At 42.2% G+C, this 20355-nt stretch overlaps 1 protein-coding gene across 5 annotated transcripts in view; it reads right to left on the bottom strand.

The window, feature by feature from the left end:
• GPATCH2L (G-patch domain containing 2 like) overlaps positions 1-19859 on the bottom strand; it is a 35662-nt gene extending 15803 nt beyond the window's left edge. For 2 of the 5 annotated variants that reach the window (XM_035108119.2, XM_035108118.2), the window contains exons 1-8: positions 19724-19859; positions 17827-18494; positions 12648-12712; positions 10726-10902; positions 9972-10051; positions 5136-5203; positions 4378-4417; positions 2013-2098 (exon numbers count right to left, since the gene is read on the bottom strand). In XM_035108119.2, coding sequence (XP_034964010.1) covers positions 2013-2098; positions 4378-4417; positions 5136-5203; positions 9972-10051; positions 10726-10902; positions 12648-12712; positions 17827-18485 — 1175 coding nt within the window. In that variant the 5' untranslated portion in view covers positions 18486-18494; positions 19724-19859. The remainder of the gene's footprint in view (positions 1-2012; positions 2099-4377; positions 4418-5135; positions 5204-9971; positions 10052-10725; positions 10903-12647; positions 12713-17826; positions 18495-19723) is intronic. The other 3 variants (XR_004692121.2, XR_004692120.2, XM_035108120.2) reach the window with 2 other exon arrangements.
• Between the last annotated feature and the right edge of the window lie 496 nt (positions 19860-20355).

The following is a 20355-nucleotide window of genomic DNA, read 5'->3' on the forward strand; positions in this document are numbered from 1 at the left end:
GTGAAAGGCTTTCCGGAGGCAGACAGTGCTTATAAGAACTGGCAGTTTGACTAGTTTGGCATAAAGCTAGTATGGGCAACTATGGCCCAAGGTGCTGCACTTTTTGAAGGATGCTTTTCTTTCTGCTATATGCCAGAATATTATATCTCTTAAGTAATACAGCCTCAATAAGCTTGGAAATTATGGTAGGAATTCACCTTGCACTAAGCTGATCACCTCTCACTTCAGCTTGCCTGATAGAACAATTCCCCCACTCCTTCCCCTGAATGCTATTCCAGGGGTTCTCCAGACTGACCGCCCCTCACAAGCCAATTTTGGAAAGTGGAGTTCCTTATGCATGTCCTCCACTGATGGGACGAATTGATTCCCACCCATTAGCAGGGCCCACTCATAAATTACAAGTCCCAAAACATGTTTACTTGCTCACCTAACTGCATATATACATAGATGTCCATCATCAGATATACAAAGTAAGACCTAACACAGGCATAGGCAAACTTGGCCCTCCAGATATTTTGGGACTACAACTCCCATCATCCCTAGCTAACAGGACCAGTGGTCAGGGATGATGGGAGCTGTAGTCCCAAAACATCTGGAGGGCCGAGTTTGCCTATGCCTGACCTAAAGCTTTAAAACATCACTTGGAACCAAATTAAATTCACTACCAGAAACTTGACAAGTCGCTATTTACAAGCCGAGCTCAAGGCTCATCCAAGTTTAAGCTACTGGCTTTCATCATCATAATAGATTAAGAGCTGCAGAGAACATTAAATCAGCCCTGAGTACTCACTGGAAGGACAGATCCTGAAGCTGAGGCTCCAATACTTTGGCCACCTCATGAGAAGAGAAGACTCCCTGGAAAAGACCCTGATGTTGGGAAAGATTGAGGGCACTAGGAGAAGGGGACGACAGAGGACGATATGGTTGGACAGTGTTCTCGAAGCTACCAACATGAGTTTGACCAAACTGCGGGAGGCAGTGGAAGACAGGAGTGCCTGGCGTGCTATGGTCCATGGGGTCACAAAGAGTCGGACACGACTAAACGACTAAACAACAACAACAAAAGCAAGTTCCTGCCATAACGTAAGGTACTTCCAACCACACACCTCTACAGACTATGTGGCCAAATGACAAAAAAGTGAACAAGGTACTGAAGCAATAGGTTTGATAAAAATTACAAATGGCTCAAAAAGGACAAGATGAAGCTACATACTACAGTAGAATTTGCCAACCCAAGTCTGGGTTGTTAAATAATTCTGAATCTTTCCATTTTAGCAATACAAATGAAACCTCCTTGAACCTGTAGCACAAGCCCACACCACTCAACATTTCATCACCAGTCATGGCATTCTGCCAGAACTAGTGAAAACTTCAAAGATCTCAAATGAAAATTTCTTCCTAATCTCACATATCCCTCACTGAGGCACCAGATTAAATAATAAAATATCCTTCATATAATATATGTTGTCTGCTCCCATGACAATAATTTGAAGTGGCTATTTCAGATTTTTACATTTTCTACTTTTAGTTAGCATTTTCTTCAGACTCCCAGGCTAAATTGAATAATGGATAGATTCCTCACATTGAAAATTTCTTTAACCTCCCTATTCAATTATTCCCTCGCTATTCTATTGAGCTTTCGAATGCACAACACAAAGTCTGCTCCTTGTCCAGGTATCAGTCATCCAAATTCATTGGCCCAGTTCACATGTAACACTAACAACATATACATAAAATCAATTCAAATTCAATAGAGAAACCAACAGAGTATTATCATTTTAATGGGTATTTTTAATGGTATTTGCTTTATGCTGCAGTGCAGTTCTGTAGTTGTTGTAAATCTCTCGTTTAGTTTGCTGCCTTGGACTCTTGAGGGAAAGCAGGATAAAAATGTTTTAACCCAAAGAAGTAGAAAAGGAAGTGACCTATGCAATTTGTTTCTGACATGCATACTCCACAAACCAACAGATACCATACCATTCCTCACAATGAAAGCAGAAGGTGATGGTTACCTGGCTGTGCAGTGTGCTGGTGAGCACCTTCGGTGGGAAGCGTCAGCAAGAACATCCAAAGAATAGAGAGGAGATAGTGGATTGAACTGGAAAAACAAGAGAGAATTGGTTAACAACATGTGAAGTAACGTTAACTGAATACAGACAGCTGAACTATCCTTACCTGGTCTCTCACATTATCTGAGTCTTGCATTCCATATGTAGCAGCAGGCCAATTTCTGACCGCAGGCCACACTGCTCACTCGTCTGAAGGAGAAAACCAACTGGACTTCGAACACACCTACCTACTCATGCAGTGCCACCCAGTCAAGAAGTCAACACCTTTCTCCACTCTCACGTAAGTAAGAAAACCTCTACCAATTAAGTCTGTTTTCATTTGTATAGAGCTGTGTACAAAGGAGATCAACATCCACCTTCACTGCGGGATGTTTCTTTGATCATTGTCAACTTGAGAACCATCAGCATAGATGCCACTTTAGCATCACAAGAAGATCATTTGCAAAACGCAACTGCAGAACTACAAATTGTTCTTTACAGAGATGTGAGCAATTGAAGCAATCAGCTTCACCAGTACCAATGATCACGGCATACTGCATTTATTTCTCCAGAAAAAGAACAACAAAACTTTTACCACAATGAGACATATTTTCTTCTAAAAGGCAAGGGAGCAGCACTTAAGGTTCTTTTTAAAAAAAAACCCTAAACACTATTCAAACATTAACAGAACATATGATACAGTCCTTCTGGACCACATGGATGCTAACACACATTCTTCCTGCATGTGCAAAACTAACATGTCAATGATACAGCTAACCTCAATGGCTTCCTCCCATGTGCATGAGAAGACTTTAACATGCAACTCCCCATCAACCTATCTGTTGTAGCGTAGTCTCAGGAAGGCCCTGCTAAACAGCTGGATCAGTTCAATCTTCAATCACAGAGAACTTAAATAAATAGTAAGGAAAAGCACCAATAAACTACAGCAATACAAGGCATCAGTTTTTACCCTATCAACTATCTCCAAGGAAGCCTGCAAATTCCAACCTTCTAAACAGCTGTAGTGCCTCTTACCACTTGCTCCCAACCAAACTTCAAAGAAATTCAAATTGCTAGATTGACTGTGTACTGCAAAAAAGCACTATTTCCTTTAAAAATAGACGCCCTCTTACTTTAATTTTGAACAATATAAACATATAAGTTATCCAGTTACTGGATGCTCACTATAAAACCCAAGGAACTTCAAAATAATGTGAACAGCTGGTTGGAAAAGGTTTGGGCATACTGTAATCAGATTCACTTTCTGAATGGATTGTGAGTTCATAATGAAGTATGTCACTCACTGCAGATTTTTAAACTACACTTTTGAGCTTATAAGAATTTTTTTTTGGGGGGGGGGGCTATCAAATGAGGAACACAGACCTCATCTAATTGATTAAATTGTAACTGAACTAACAACAACTCTGTACATTCAGGAGTTAGTCCATTAACCTTTTACACTGGTGTAAGTTAGTTGATGCTGCAAATTTAATTGGGAGAACTGAAGTTTAAATATTCAATGGCTCACCCTATTAGCAGTGGGAACCAGAACATGGAAAAAACCATCTCTAAATATACTTGGAATTACCAGCTTTCTCTCTGTCTTACCAGCACAGCTAAGAAAGTTCCAGCATGGCTAAATAACCAAGTTAAAGCAACTATCAAATGCAGTAAGACTTCTTTTTAAGACAGGGAGAGAATGTTGTTGTTATTGATAACAAACAAACAATTAAAAGGGGCAGAGGAAGAGGGCACTATGTTCTGGAAAATCACATGAAAATTTATAATTTATTTATTCTTACATTTACATCCCACCTCTCCTTCAAGGAGCTCAAGGTGGCACACATTTCTCCCTCTCCTCATTTCATCCTCACAATAACCCTGTGAAATAGGTTGGGTCAGTCACTATTTCTCAGTCTAAAAATCACCAGCTGAGCTTCATGGTCAAGATAGGATTTGAACCATGGATTCTCAGGTCCTAGTCTGATGCTCTAACCACTACACTTTATCGATGATTCAAGATGAACTGATAGAAAAATGCACCCAAAAATGCTTTAAATAATCAGAAAGCTAGATGGAAAGGCAGCTAGAAAGAGGGGAAATGTAGGAGAAGGCAAAAGTTTCAAGCCCTAGGGCACTGTTTGATACAAGGAGTCATTGTGAAGTAAGGTCTTCCAGCATACAGTGTTTGACCAAAGGAATGTCTTTCGGCCTTACTCCCTGTACACAGACTGTAAACGTGGAAGAAATTGGAAGCCACGACTTCATTCTTTCTAGAGACAGAAATCAAGTGAGAATATACGAGAAAAGCAAAGTACAGCCATCTTACCTGGTTGCGATCTCTCATTCCCATTGACGGCAACCAGAAACTACAGAGGTGGTAGAAGAGACGAAATTGGAGGAAGCATGAGAAAAGAATTGGAAAAGGGGGGGAAATAGATGCACAGAGAAGAAAAGAAGAGGATTAAACATCCATGTAAGGCAGGTGCATTAAAGACAGGTTTAAGACAAGGGGAATTAATCTAGGTATCAACGGATGAGAGAAACTCAATCCAATGGATGCCACACTTAACAGCTAACAAGAGTAAGGAAACCACCACCTCCATAAACAAAAGGGAAATTTCAGGCATGCTCATCCACCCACCCACATCAGTGATGTCCAAGAGGGTATATACTAATTCAGAAATGCAGATAATTCATTAGTAACAGAAGCTGGTGACTACCTTGGGTAACCTCCCTACCATAGCCCAGCAGCTCAGGTACTTCTAATACTGAAGTTTATTTTATTAGTCTATGCTGGGTTCTTGTGCATTTTGCCAATTCACATAGTGCAAGAATGAGGAAGATGATTACATTCACAGGAGCACTGCACTGGCCTTTTTTTCTTTTTTTTAGGACAGTGGGAAGAGGATAGGAAATGCAACAGGAATACAGAAAGGCAAGCACATCATCCCTTCTTAAAGAGATGGCTTTCCAATAAAATGGGAGGATCCTCTCTGCAAGTTGAAAAGGGACAAATTCTGTATTATGAGCCTCCCCCTCCCCTCCCCAGACTTATAGACCTGTCAGCAGCATTCAGTTGCTTACTCTTTTTGGCAGGAATCACCAATGATGTGGCTAATCCTCTCAGTGCCCATAGCACTCATGATGGTCTCCTGAAACACAAAGTGACAGAGGGGAGGGCTGAGGCTACAATGGCAGATGACAATGGACGGCCTATTTATTTAAATCTGGGCCTGCCTCAATTGGGTTTTAAAAAGGATGCAGTGAAAGGCAGATTTTAATAGAAGAGGGGCACACAGGTATTGGGAGCTGAACCGTCCCCCAGCTAATCCTCTATAGTGTGTTACCTGGACTGTCAGGGCTGGATACTGAAGAAAATTTGGCTGAGAGGGACTTCAGGAAGGTAAGCTGCAGCAGAAAGGCAGGTTCAGCTCCTCTCACCAATGTGCCCCATATGCTCTTAAAACTAGGTCTGCTATCTCCATTTCTATGTGTGATTGGGGGCAGACTCAGGCTTAAGCAAACAGGTCTATGGCTATCACATGCAATATGAGCCTCAGGCACTCTCCCTCCAAAAATCAGGCAGCACAGACACACATGACACACTCATAAGTGCATTCTTGTTCACATGGGGTCAGAATAAATGCATTACCCTCTGAGCAATCAAGAAGTGTGGCTCCAGCAGCCCTGCAGGAAGTTAACATCTGAAGGCAGCCCTGTTTAGGGAAGTTTTTAATAACTGATGTTTTAATGTATTTTTAATATTTTGTTGGAAGCCGCCCAGAGTGCAGAAACGCAGCTAGATGGGTGGTGTATAAATAATAATAATAATAATAATATATTATTATTATTATTATTATTATTATTATTATTATTATTATTAACCTTCATGCTGATAAGAAAAAATGTAATGGAAATTCATGTTTCCTACACTGCATAGAACTAACACTGTCTCTCTGTTTCCTATGACATAGTTATCCAGAAGGCCAAAATATTACTGAACTGTCCAATAAGCTTATAGCTAGAAGTCCCAGTACGGTCAATGTCTCAAGCACAAGATGGATTCAGTCTGAATATTGCTGGGAGTGATTTAAGAACAGGAAATTTTACTCCTAGATAAAATCTCAAACATTCACATGAACATGTTAAAGTTTCATACATTCACCATCCCTATTAAAGTTATTGTGCAAATAGTGAGGAAAATTTTATTTCCTCTTGCTTCAAGTTCCTTCTGTGTTTCTTTCACTGGCTTGCATTTTTTCTGCTCTGTTTAGGGCAGGAAAGGAAGGAAAGTAGGAAAGGAACGATTAGGACCACCCGCTTTGCTCTTGGTTATTTAAAAGCTCTGACCTAAAGCCACAAGAGTCTTAATTCACTTATTTTCTGCTCCAGTTCATTAGGGTCAACAGATGAAGTGGTTCAGTGGCGCTGTGGGGGGGGGGGTTGAAGTGTATATACGTCACATCATGTTCTACCTGTGTTAACCAGAACTACTTAACAATCTTGAGTAAATGAACAAGTCCCATATAAAAACTGATTAGTCTGCTCTTGTTTGTGCATGTAAAATAACAAAAACCTAGGACTGGATTAGAATATAAGAAATGTGGTCACTCATCCAAGATCAGCCCTCCGATCTGAAACATTACCCATCCCTCACAAGTGATTAATCACATGAGGCAGCTTGCAGTCATTTCTGGTACCCCCAGACTTATTATTTCACATGAATAAAAGCAAAGATACCCAAGGCAGAGGGGGTAATGGTATATTCTTAGTAGATAAAATAGCTTACAGAAACTCAGCTCAGTGTCCTGTAATTGCATAAACTCACAGTTCTGTGGACGAGGTTGCTTGCCACACAGAACAAATTGCCAGAAGATTGGGATCAGGATCTGATCATCAATGGGTAGCTTATGGCCAGGAACTCTGAACACTATCACATGCAAGGTTTGTGGGGAAGCAGCAGCAGGGGTGAAAGATAGGCTATTTGTTACAGTAGAGAAATTATTAACTTAAAGTGCCGTAATGTTTAAATTTACGGTTTATTACTGTGTAAATTACAAGCCGTACTTTGGGTAATTAGCATCTCGCTGGCGGGGAGCTTTGAATGAAACTCATTATTTATTATTACAATTTAGAAGAGAATGGGGGAAGGAGAGCAGTGACCTCCACTGCAAATGACATAGATCCCTTTAAGGTGATGAAGATAAATTAAACAAGTAAATATTATTCTTATTTTGGTTCATTAGAAGTGCCTCCTAAAAGCTTTGGGCCCTAGGCTCTTACCAGTGGCCTAGTCAAAGGCACTGTATTCACCATAACTAAATCTGCAATTCAACAGTATTTAACTACTGGTAAGCAAGATTAATAGAGCTGGGGTGTGAAAAATCTGTCAAAGACAGAAAACAAAAAAGGAAGGGACACCACTCTCCTATACAGATGAACCAGTTTACATATAGGCTTTATGAACACAAACCCCCAATGCACAGGACTAGATCTGGAGTTACATTGAGTGGAATTTCACTAATTCCACAGGCAGAAGGCGGGAAGCAACTTTTGCCCATTCTCCCTTCCCTTTGTGCATCTCTCCAATTATCTGCTATGCAGGTTTGGGAGACCCTACACTCTAGTGTTGGAAGTGGTGCAAGAGGAAATTGGCTAAAATTGACACACCCTGCCTCATTCTGCCTCCAGAAGCATCTACATCAGAGTCCTGTCAACAAACACAAGGAATTATGCTTACAGAGGGAGATGCCTGGATCCAAGCCACAGAGCTTCCGACTTCCACTCAGACAAGGATTAATTTTCCTTCAGCGAGAGCTCCAGGTGAGTAAACTATATAAAGGGTCTAGCTTCCCCCAACAAACCTTGCAAACTATATTCAACCAGCCCCATAAAGCTTAGAAAGCAGAGGTTGCAGAACTCCAGCTTTACCATACAACCAAATGCCAAGTATGACAAGAAGTGCTTATGATGCATAACTCAAAACCAGAAGCCCTGCAGTCAACAGCCATTACCTTTCAGCATTTAAATACAACACGTTCTACACCATATACCAGTGACTATGTATTACAAAGTATTACAAAATCTTCCACCCCAGCTAATAATACTGCTTTCCTCATTTCAGGGTTTCTTCCTTGCACCTTACAACTGGCTCTTCCATACTGCACTTTTATAGTCAGCCACCCTCCTTTCATCAGCACTGTCCTAATGTCCAGTTTCCTGAAGCTTATTAACTTCTTAAAATTAGCTTTACCACGACTATTGGCAAGTTTTGACATACGCCAACACATGAAGCAAATTTAAGGCCCATTCAAACTTTTGTTTGTCCTGTGATTTGGTCAAGTATTTTGTATCGATTGATCATCAAGGGTCCGAGAAAGTATTCTGTCCCACCACTTTCCCCAGGAAAACCTGCTGTTTACTGCTGAATCAGACCAAATGTCAACTCATGAAAAACCCAAAGATAAATTTGTTCCTCTTCTGAACCACTTGTAAAATAGCTCCTGAAAAGGATTTCATGCTCTTTCCTAGGAGAGGTGTTGGGAGTGGTCTGCTCCTACCTCCTTTCCTTCTTTCCCTGCCTACCCCCTGCAGGATCATGTTTCAACTTGTCTCTACAGCTTCGAGCAGTGCACCTCTGGTTTTCTCGGAGTGCTTGCATTTTTTATTTATTCTACTCTCTCTAGCTAAGCAGTCATATAAAAATTGCAGTCAAATTATATACATGTTCCTGCTTTGGTTGGAACCATCATAAACAATCAAAGCTTTATTTTCTGTCTTTAATTTGTTGTTGTTTAGTCGTTTAGTCGTGTCCGACTCTTCGTGACCCCATGGACCAGAGCACGCCAGGCACTCCTGTCTTGCACTGCCTCCCGCAGTTTGGTCAAACTCATGTTCGTAGCTTCGAGAACACTGTCCAACCATCTTGTCCTCTGTCGTCCCCTTCTCCTAGTGCCCTCAATCTTTCCCAACATCAGGGTCTTTTCCAAGGATTCTTCTCTTCTCATGAGGTGGCCAAAGTATTGGAGCCTCAGCTTCACGATCTGTCCTTCCAGGGAGCACTCAGGGCTGATTTCCTTAAGAATGGATAGGTTTGATCTTCTTGCAGTCCATGGGACTCTCAAGAGTCTCCTCCAGCACCATAATTCAAAAGCATCAATTCTTCGGCGATCAGCCTTCTTTATGGTCCAACTCTCACTTCCATACATCACTACTGGGAAAACCATAGCTTTAACTATACGGACCTTTGTCGGCAAGGTGATGTCTCTGCTTTTTAAGATGCTGTCTAGGTTTGTCATTGCTTTTCTCCCAAGAAGCAGGCGTCTTTTAATTTCGTGACTGCTGTCACCATCTGCAGTGATCAAGGAGCCCAAGAAAGTAAAATCTCTCACTGCCTCCGTTTCTTCCCCTTCTACTTGCCAGGAGGTGATGGGACCAGTGGCCATGATCTTGGTTTTTTTGATGTTGAGCTTCAGACCATATTTTGCGCTCTCCTCTTTCACCCTCATTAAATAATAAGTATTAAACATTATGTATTGGAAGGGTTCCAGCTCCTAATGATTATTTTATTATCTGGTTTTCAGATTCCCCAGTTTTCTGTTTTTGTGATTCTCTGCTACAGGTGGGCAGAGTTGAAGGTGGAAACAACACAAAGAGTGGACTATTGATTATAGCAAGAATGAACAAGAAGAAGAGTTTGGATTTGATATACCGCAGGGTTCTGAAGTCTTTCCCCAAGTAAAACGTGGGGCAAAAAAAATCACAAGTAGGAACATACAACCCCGAACTGAATTGAAAACAGGTCAAAGAATGAGAATGTGGCTGGGCAAATTGTTGCGTGGTCCACTTTCACCTGCAGGTAGATCTCCTGCAAGTGATGAAGCAGTCACCAACAAATTACTATTCTCAAAAAAGCAATACCTTGCTCACCAGCCTCCTACGGCCCTTCCTGAGGCAGCGGGTAGGAACACTGGGAAGACGGTTCAAGCGGGCATGAAACCCTGGGTGGGGAGAGAAAAGAAGAGAATGCTGAAGACAGAACCCTATCAAAACAAAGACCACAATAAACAGTTAGTTGTAACACAGAAACAAGAAACTAGACTGCATTCCAATTTCCAAATCTACCTACAATATTTTGTGGAGCTTGGGCATGTTGTTATGCTCTCTATATTTCTCTCTATTTACATAACATATATGAAGATAGACCATAGGCATATGGCAAGAAGGCAGCATGGGCTAAAGCACCCTCTTCTGACACTGTTGTAATGCATGCTGAGTGAGTAGTATTCTCACACTGAGAGCACTGAAAGATGAAGGTATTGACCAAGCTACTTAGGATACTAGGCAAAATCATACATAGTCAGAACACCTTTATCTAAGTTAGCCTGCATTTATCCACAATAAATTAGTATTTGCTTCTCAGCTACATGTTGAGTGACAAATTTCACACATTTATTAAGGAACCTGACTGACATACAGTGTCTGTCTGACTGCACAATGAACCTCCACTTGCACAACCTCACTCCTCCCCTTCTAGCTCCATATCATCCCCAGCAGATTTTAAAAGCTACAAGCAGGAAGAGGAAAGAGGAGTCTGCTCACACAAAACCGGAGGTTACCCGCAAGCATTTCAACTGTGTCAACTATCTCCACAACATTTACTGAAGGATCTCACCTCTCGTAGCAGGCCGAGAGGGCAGAAGGAATGTTGTATCTGAGATTTTTTCAATGCTGGAATCCATTCGTTCCATGTCAGACTGGCGGTCAGATCCCCACTTGGGCAGGAGGTTGGGGACCGTGAATCCTGAGACACATTCTCCCTCATAGAACCAATCGCTCTGTTCATCATCACCTAAAAGAGAAGGGAAAAGCTGATCCAACACTCCAAAAATCAACATCATTTGAACAGTGTTGGTCCTCTCCAAGCTATAACAATGAAATAAGCAGTGTTCACTTGTATGAATATTCCTCGCTAGAACCATCATGTTCGCTTGTGTACCTAGAACGCAGAAGTTACTTTATACTTCATGTATTACAAAATGTATCATCATTATTGTTTGTGTTCCAAGGTGAATTTGTCCTTTATGTTTGAGCCCAAGAACACGTTTAATTGTTAACTCATTGTCTATGATATGAAATATTTTGTTAGCAACTGCACAGCTTTATGATACAACTATATATACGTAGACCAAAAAAAATCAACCTGAATTTGAAAGCTAGAGGAAGACCCCCTCAGCCTTCAAAAAACTGTGGGGGGTGGGGAATCCAAACAGGACTCACAAAAGGAGGGGGTCACATTTTCTCAAATACACACAGTATTTCAATGCTGAGACAATGCAACTGCCCCATGAGAAAACTACTGCTTTGAAGGAAGGCATATTTAGATTTGTTACAACAGAAGAACAATTACAAGTTTACTGAACAAAACCAAACACAAAACATAAGCATTTAGAAAAGGCATACCATTTTCTCTCTACAAGACCAATTAAGAATACATGGAACCCAATATTCTCTGGTACTTCTATTGTCTAACACTTATCTAATTAGGACATTAACTCTGAGTAGTGGTCTTTTCTACTTCATCCTTACACGTCAAAAAAGCACAGTGCTGAGAGCAGTTGGCCATTTTTTTCTAATATCTCTCAACATAAAGGTAAAGAAACCCCTGGCCATTAGGTCCAGTCGCAGATGACTCTGGGGTTGCGGTGCTCATCTTGCTTTACTGGCCGAGGGAGCCAGCGTACAGCTTCCTGGTCATGTGGCTAGCATGACTAAGCCGCTTCTGGTGAAACCAGAGCAGCGCACAGAAACGCTGTTTACCTTCCTGCCGGAGAGGTACCTATTTATCTACTTGCACTTTGATGTGCTTTCAAACTGCTAGGTTGACAGGAGCAGGGACCAAGCAACGGGAGCTCACCTCATTGCAGGGATTTGAACCGCCGACCATCTGATCGGCAAGCCCTAGGCTCTGTGGATTAACCCACAGCGTCACCCGCGTCTAATTCTCAACATGGATGCTGCTAAATATTCTCTGACAGCTTGCGAGCTCTCCAGTTTTATTATGATTTAGAAAGTTTACATGGAGTAGCAAAAGAGGAGTGTTTTGATACTGAACAAGAGTCATTATCTAAATCAGGCATCCCCAAACTTCGGCCCTCCAGATGTTTTGGACTACAATTCCCATCTTCCCCGACCACTGGTCCTGTTAACTAGGGATCATGGGAGTTGTAGGCCAAAACATGTGGAGGGCCGCAGTTTGGGGATGCCTGATGTAAATTAACAGAAATTCTTGTGGCAGCTTAAAGACTAACACATCTATTATGGAATAAGCTTTAGTCTGCGATTGTCATCCAAGGACCTTCTTCAAGCGCCTCCTCATTTAAAGGGCCATAGATTAACATTCTATGGCCTTTTAAATGTGTTGGGTGTGTTATTGGTTTGTTTTATTATGCACTTTGTGTTCTCATTTTGTATTTTTAAGTTGTGAACAGCCCTGTTATCTTCAGATGAAGGGCAGTATGCAAATTTAATAAATAAATAAATGTATAAATACTTTAAGCATAAAATTAAAGAAGAGAAACATAAGAATATAGTTACCTTGGCGACCTTCATCATTGGTAAAAAGGCCAGTGTCACTACTGCTGCACACACTGCTGGTTTCACTGAAAAGAGAACAGAGAAAATTAAGCACAAATGCAATTGATATAATCCACTTTGCAAAAACTCTTCACTGCAGGAGGGTCTCAAAGCACTTTCTAGACAGCTCACAATAATGGTATTGCTTTATTCATCTTTACAGCCTGGTTGACCCACACATGGGATGTCAGGAGACACTTAAATGAGCAGCACAGTGGTGGCCAATCAATTTAGATGAGTATCACATATGAATCTTATAAAAGGTTTTGATATATAGCAATCCTAAAAAGCAAATTAGTTTAGAGACATTGATTAATATTCCTGCAGATGCTCTTTTACTAGGAAAGAAACCAGGTGAGGGTAAGCAAACAGGTGTTTCAGTTACCCAATTATGGGAGAGTAAATGTTATTATTATTATTATAAATTAATTTTGTATCCTGCTCTTCATCTGTACAGGAAGGGTGGTTCACAATACAAATATACAAGATAAAAATTGTTAATGTGTGCCAATGATATCTAGCTACTTTATACTTTATATTTCTTTTTCTCCTACAGTCATAATGAAGAATATAGTAATGGTAATACTGTGTATTAACACCTCTACTGTCAGAAGTAGTATGTTTCTGAATACCAGTTTTCTGGGAATCACAGGTAGGCAGGGTCCTGCTGCATTCAGGTCCTACTTGTATGCCTCCCACAGGCATCTGTTTGGTCACTGTAACAGGATGCTGGACTATTGGCCTGTTCCAGTGACATAACATACAATATTTTACCCTCTCTTTCAAATGGCATCATGTATTATAATAAAGAATTATATGAAGCACATAAGCAGCTGCCAATTACACCAGGCTTTCAATTTGGTCACTGATTTCTGTTAAGAGATGGTACTCTCCTGAACACCAAAATTCAACTTGAAAATAAGTAATATAGATATCTGTAAAATGACTGGCTTCTGAGAATACTGATTTAATACTGGGATTAGAACAATTCAATTATTGTGGTGCACAGGAAAAGACAAGCACAAAATTCACTTGGAACGTGTTACATTTCATGATTTAAACTACCCTGTTTCTCCGAAAATAAGACGTAGCCATAAAATAAGCCGTAGCAGGATTTTTAAGCGTTCAAGGAATATAAGCCATACCCTGAAAATAAGACATAGTGATAGGCGCAGCAGCAACGCCGGCCGTGGCAAGAGGAAGAGGAGGAGGCCTGCCGGGTCAGCGCCCGGAACCGGCTGCTGCTGCAATGCCGACAAAGTGCCCAGCAGCACCATGCCGAGCCAGCAGGACCCAGCAGTGCCGGCGCCAGTGGTGCCACGCCATGCGGAGCCCCGAGCCAGCGGGATCCAACAGCAGCAGCTGGTTTCTTCACCTATTGTCAGTACCGGTAGTGAAGTGGGTATCTCCCCCCCCCTCCCATGACTAAACGGTTTTTAATTTCTGTATTTTATATTCTTTCACCACTTTGACACAACACTTTGGACAGAGGACTTGCTAGGCTGTTCACCAGGCTCCAGGGAGACCCCATCCTTGTAGGTTAAACTATTGGGATTAGGACTAAATTACTCCCCCCCCCAAAAAAATACTTGCCATTGCATTTGAATTTCCTTTGTGTTAAAGAAAAAAGTTGAATAAGACATCCCCTGAAAATAAGCCATAGTGTTTTGTTTTGTTTTTGAGGAAAAATAAATATAAGATGGTGTCTTATTTTTGGAGAAACACGGTACAAGAAACAGCAGAGCATAACAGCAAATAAAAACCAGAAGAATCAAGAAAATAGGGGTAGTTGACATGGTGCCCTTCAGATGGTTCGGACTACAGTTCCCATCAGCCGCAGGCCCCCAGCCAACATGGGCAATTGTCAGGTTTCATGGGACTTGTAGTTCAAAACATCATGTTGGCTAACCCTGCAATAAAACCAGTTATTGTAGGCCTGGGCAAATATAAAAGGGTCTTCAGATGGGGCCAGAAAAGATGTCAGACTTGACACTAGGAAAGCCCTTTCTCTGGCTGCTGCCCATCTAGCCTCAAAGTATGCATGAGTGTTGTGGGGAGAGACTCAGAGGATGACATCCAATAAAAATAATAGCCTTTGAGCAGTCTCATGCAGCAGAAAGTAGCTAGATCAGGTTGCTAGATCTCAAGCCATTTAAGGGTTTAAAGGTAATCATCAGCATTTTCTATTTTGTCCAGAAACCAGTGAAGTTGCTTCACGACTGGTGAAATACACTCCATTTAGTTTGCTGCTCTCAGTTACTAGCTTTCAAGAAGTGTTCAAAGGCAGTTCTACATACTTCCTTCAATAGTCATGGAATGAAGAATGTTGGTTCTGCAGTTATTTGGCACTGTTCAATCATGACACAATGAGCAAATAAGAAGATGTAATCAAAGAAAAATAATTGTAGGGAATGAAATTATATTCTCCTTCAGACATGCCAGCAATCTGTTACAGAATAATTAAGAGTACAAAGAAAATGAGAACAACTGATTGGGTGTTTGCAAGGCAAAGTGAATGATGATATGAGACATGTTTTATGAGCAGTGGCAACATTACAGAATTTCTCAGCCTTACAGTCATTTTGTCACTCTAACTGATGAAACTTGAATTTTAACCAGCAAATGAGTGTAAATTGCATTTATATTCCACCTTTTTTCTCCAAGGAGTACATGGTTCACCCCATCCTCGGAATCCTTACAATGATCTGCGAGGAAGGTTAAGAGGCTATAACTGGCTCAAAGTCACCCAGTGAGCTTCATGACTGAGTGGGGATTTGAACCCTGATCTCCAAAGGTCATATTCTGACACTCTTAACCACTATAGTCTGAGCTATAAGAAATGCCACTCCAAATTTGCATCATCAATTGTAACTTCTCCAGGAAATGCAAACATATTACACACTGGAATGGGGAACATAATGCCTGACATCAGCTCAATACCAGCCTTTTGTTAAAGAGGCTTCCTAGAGTACTTCTACTATGGAGCAGCTATATAAAATTTAAGTAAGTAAATAAATATAGGGAAAGCAAAATGTCACTTAAAAGAAGCACCTGAAATATTTTCCTTGAAGCTTGGATTTGTTTTATTCTGCATTGTTTTATTCAATGTTTTAATATGTTGTAAAGCGCTCTGAGATTTTTTTCTTTCAAATATAAAGCGGCATAGAAATGAACAACAACAATAGTAAATTACAAATAAACCCCACAAAAAATGGTACCTAGACATTCTGTGGCAGGGACCACAACCTAGGTTTAAGGTGCCATTTGGTAATTAACTTATATATCTGGATTTCTAACACTTGACAGTGTTGGGGAATCTTCCAGCCAAGACCTTCTTGTTTGGGCATGTTGTAAGGAGTCCGTATTGTATTTATTTTACAATTTATATATAACACTCTGTTTTAGAAGCACCATCACCTACTCCAAATTCCCAAGGTACAGTGGTGGAACAAAACTAAATTAATAAATCACTAGATGGTTGTTACAGGTCTACAGAATTATAGCCAACCATCTTATTGTAGCTCCAGCTGAAAGGTTCATGCAAGGAAACCAGAGTTTCTTCACCCTGCACACAGATGGCAAAGCACACTATCCTTTAGTATAGGCCTTGCAGTCCAGTAAGCGCTGATTAATGACCTCCAGTTACAATGGAGGCTACTTACTTTAACCACAAAATAATGAATGCTATTGATCCGACAAGCTACTGCTATAGAGTTATTGATCATCCAATCTTTTGTTAAAATGGCCCTCATTTAGCAATTGCACTGTTGCAAACACCTGGAGCAAAGCATGCCTATAATTAAATAGCCTGGAAGAGTTAAATTGAGAGGTGATGGACAGATCTCAGCTCTCCCCCATTTAGTCCTGCTCCTGAGCTATTGTTTGTGTCAGGAAGGATATTGATTTTCTATAAAAATAAGAAAACAAGAGGCACAGAGGGGGTGCAGAAGGTCAGGCCAGGCTGAAGGAGGTGGGGGAGGCTGACACTCTGTCTCTGTCACTTGCCTTCTAGGAGTAGGGATTCCCCCCCCCCAGGCCACTTCTAATACATTAGCTCAACTGGGCTCTCAAGAGCTACTTCAGGCTATCACCAAACAAACTGCCCATCAAAGGAGAAAATAAGTGAACAACAAAGAGGGAAACAAGTGGGTGGTCTGATAAGTCTAGTATTTAACAAGCCATGGAATGCAGCAACTAAGGTGGTGATTCAGCATGGTATTTTAGTTAGAATCAAGCACTACAAAGAAAAATCTAATTAGCGTTAACAAAAGGAAGTTAAGATATATTCAGCAACTACCTTCCTCACGTCTAAAATACCTAAATCAATTTTGTTAGCCCTACTAATAGAAGTACAGTGGAACCTCGGTTTATGAACACCTCGGTTTATGAATTTTCGGTTTATGAACGCCACGGACCCATCTGGAACGGATTAATTCATTTTCCATTACTTTCAATGGGAAAGTTTGCTTCAGTTTATGAACGCTTCAGTTTATGAACAGACTTCCGGAACCAATTGTGTTCATAAACCGAGGTACCACTGTACTAATTTACTGTTCCTGTGAACATTGGTTGGCTACAATTTTACTATTGTCCCTCCAAAATATGCCTTTGTCAGCCTTACAAATGGCAACAAAGGCATTTGACAGCACAAAGCTTTGAACAATCCTAAATACCCTTCTAGAAAGTAGGTTCCATTGAACACAGTGGAAGTTACTTCTGAGTATATAAGCACAGGATTGTGATATAAATTAATGCAAGAAACTCAGCTAATGTCCTGCATGGAAAGAATACAACTGCTACTAAAAAAAAAAATCAAAACATTAAAGGTTCCATTTCTTCAGTGGTTCTATTTCTTGTGAGATTGTGGGTGGGTTTTAAAGCAGAGGTGTATTGGTCATTTGTCTTGGTTGCTTTAGTTGACATTCCTACACTGCAGGGGGTTGGACTAGATGACCCTTGGAGTCCCTTTCTATGATTCATAACTCTACTGCAATCATCAGCATGTACCATTAATTTGTATGCCCTTTCTCTGGAGGATTTTGCTCCAAGTAGCTCACAATTTGTTAAATGAAATAAAATATGTTATAGCAATCTGCACTACGCAGCTACATGATACAAAAGAAAGGCCTAGACATCTCACCATTCTGACATGTTTTCATCAGAGCCTTGTTTCTGTTCATCTGCTTCACATTCCATCCTCTCACTTCTTCCCCCTTTGTTGAGGAAGGCTCTGGTCTCTGCTGACTCACAAAGTCCTCGGCTTGATGATGTCCAAGGAGCATTCTCCTTCCAACGTGACAAGCGCTGCTTCTTAGCAGATTTGAACCTGCAACCCTTCTCATAACTCCATTCAGATACTCTGAGTTTTTGCTGGAGGCTAGCAGCCACCTCTGAAGTCACACGCTTAACTTTTCGACGGCGCCTTAGCGGCCGGCAAGGTGCATTCTCAGTGAATGAGTCCGACTCGTGCCACGAGTGCTGCTTACTTCTCAGAGTCGCACTGAGTGTTGGATGGCGTTTGGCTACTGCCATGTCATCTGAGTCACTGAAGTTAGCAGTCAGCACTTCCCGGCAGTCCTCAACAACTTCATCCAGGCTGGATTCAGATGCTCCACTGTAGCAACAAGCATGCTCTGCTTGGTGTGTTAGGTCTGAACGCCGTTTGCGTCCTCGCCTCTTGCGAAGCTGCCGTCGCTGCTGCCTTGGGCTAAGAGTCATTTCTTCCCACAGCTCATCCAGCTTGTTCTGTTCAGAAGTCTGCTCAAGGGCTGAGGCCAAATCATGCACCAATTCATCCATGGGCAATGTCTGCCAAAATAAAAGTAAACAATTAGAACTAGCCATCATGTCAGACCATAAAATTCACATCATGTACTTTCAGCCTAGTAACCAATGCACGTCTACCAAAAACTGTTTTTGATTGTACAGTATACCACAATTGTGGCATGCCTTTTAAAAAATGCTTCACCTTTCCAGCTACAGGTACTAAAGTGTACTTTGCCTCATACACACACCAAGAATACTTTTCTACTTAAGAAAACATGGGGAAAGAAAACTAACCCCAAAAAAACTCACAGGAAAGAAAAGCTCTGTTCAATCTCTCCAAGACAAATAGGAACTAAGGCCCAAGGAGCCTTATGAAACCATTTCAGCTGTACTGTATAACCAAGCTGTACGATTCCCCTGGATGAAGTACTGTACACAACAAGAGTTATCACATATCAGTCTAATATATCCTATGGGTTCACTGCAAGAATAAGTGAAGTGAAACCATGTTTACCACCCTAAGCTGCATGGAGGAAGTGTGTGGTGGGATTGTGATTCCATCTGGTACCCGTAGTCTTTAGAACTGTTTCTATCACTACACGTACGTGACCATCCATAAAGCACACCACATACAGTATCAAAAAAGAGAAGGCTAGCAAACTTGTTACAAAGGACAAGTCAAGAAATAATTTTCGGTTTGCAATGCTGTTCCTAACTTGCCTAACAGACACTTTCTTGCTCTTACATCCATTTCACCTGGCCTGCCACTTTGCATTAGGGTTTGGTGAGAGAATGGAAACAGGAGAGGCTATTCCTTTTTCCTAACCCTCATTCTTATCCCAGCTGCTGCCTGAACCCTAATAGGGAAACAGCTCCAGGTTCGCTCCCTAGCAAGGGCCCCTGCCTGAAACCCAGGAGGATGGCCGCTGACAGCCAATGCAGGCTACTTCCCTGCTTACCTTCTCCTTCAAAAACTGCCTCCCTCTTCAGCAGGATGGCACCGAATACCAGCGAATGGTGAGCAACAATAGGAAAGGGGCCTATTGTCCTCGTGTCTCTGCCTGCGTCGACGGGACGACTAGATGGGCGGACTCGACGGGAGCCCAACAGTCTTTCCTGCGCGGCGGCCGCCTCCGTAAACAACCACCGCACCCCGCCTCCCCTGGAGCACGAAGGGCCTCTTCACTCTAACCAGCCCGGCCGGCCTCCCACCCTTCTTCCTCCCTTGCACGTTTCCGCAGCTCGGCCCCCGGCCCTTTCCGACGGCTTACCTGGCTCCCGCGACGGCCTCTCAGGCCTCATCCACCCCTCACTACAGCCGCCTCTTCCGTAGGCCTCTCCAACTCGGCGCCGAGTCCGTTCCACACGCCACTTCCGGTTCTCGGAGCGGAGACCTGCGGGCGAACGGGGTGGGGACTGAATGTCACTTCCTCCCCTTGCAGAAGCGGTGACGTCACGCCCGTGACCAGCAGCAGCTGCATCTCTCTCGCTCTCTCTCGGACGCCGCAGTGCCTCGGCTGAGGCGTGAGCCGGAGGGGACGGCGCTGATCGGGTTTCCTCCTCTTCCGCACTTGCCTGTCATGTCCAGACATCCTTGGGGTGGCTTCCGCGCGGAGCTGGAAAGCGGTACCCCATCCCAGCAACATCCCCCTGTGAGGGAGGTGGGACTCTGTCCTTCTCGAGAAGGGCTTTTCCACGCCCAGCAACTGCGTGTTGGGTCCCAAGGACAAAACACGCCACCCGCGAGTCTAGATCGGCAGCGGTGGCGATGTGGAAAGCACTTTTGGTCCTCCCCGAGGCTTTATTTTCCCGTCTGGTGAAATGGACTGTCGTCCACGAAAGCTTGTGGCATAATAAGTTTTAAGATGCCACGAGCTTCTCGTTTTTGCTCCTTCAGACTACG

The sequence above is a fragment of the Zootoca vivipara genome, chromosome 1 (assembly GCF_963506605.1).
Source record: "Zootoca vivipara chromosome 1, rZooViv1.1, whole genome shotgun sequence".
Lineage (NCBI taxonomy): Eukaryota > Metazoa > Chordata > Lepidosauria > Squamata > Lacertidae > Zootoca > Zootoca vivipara.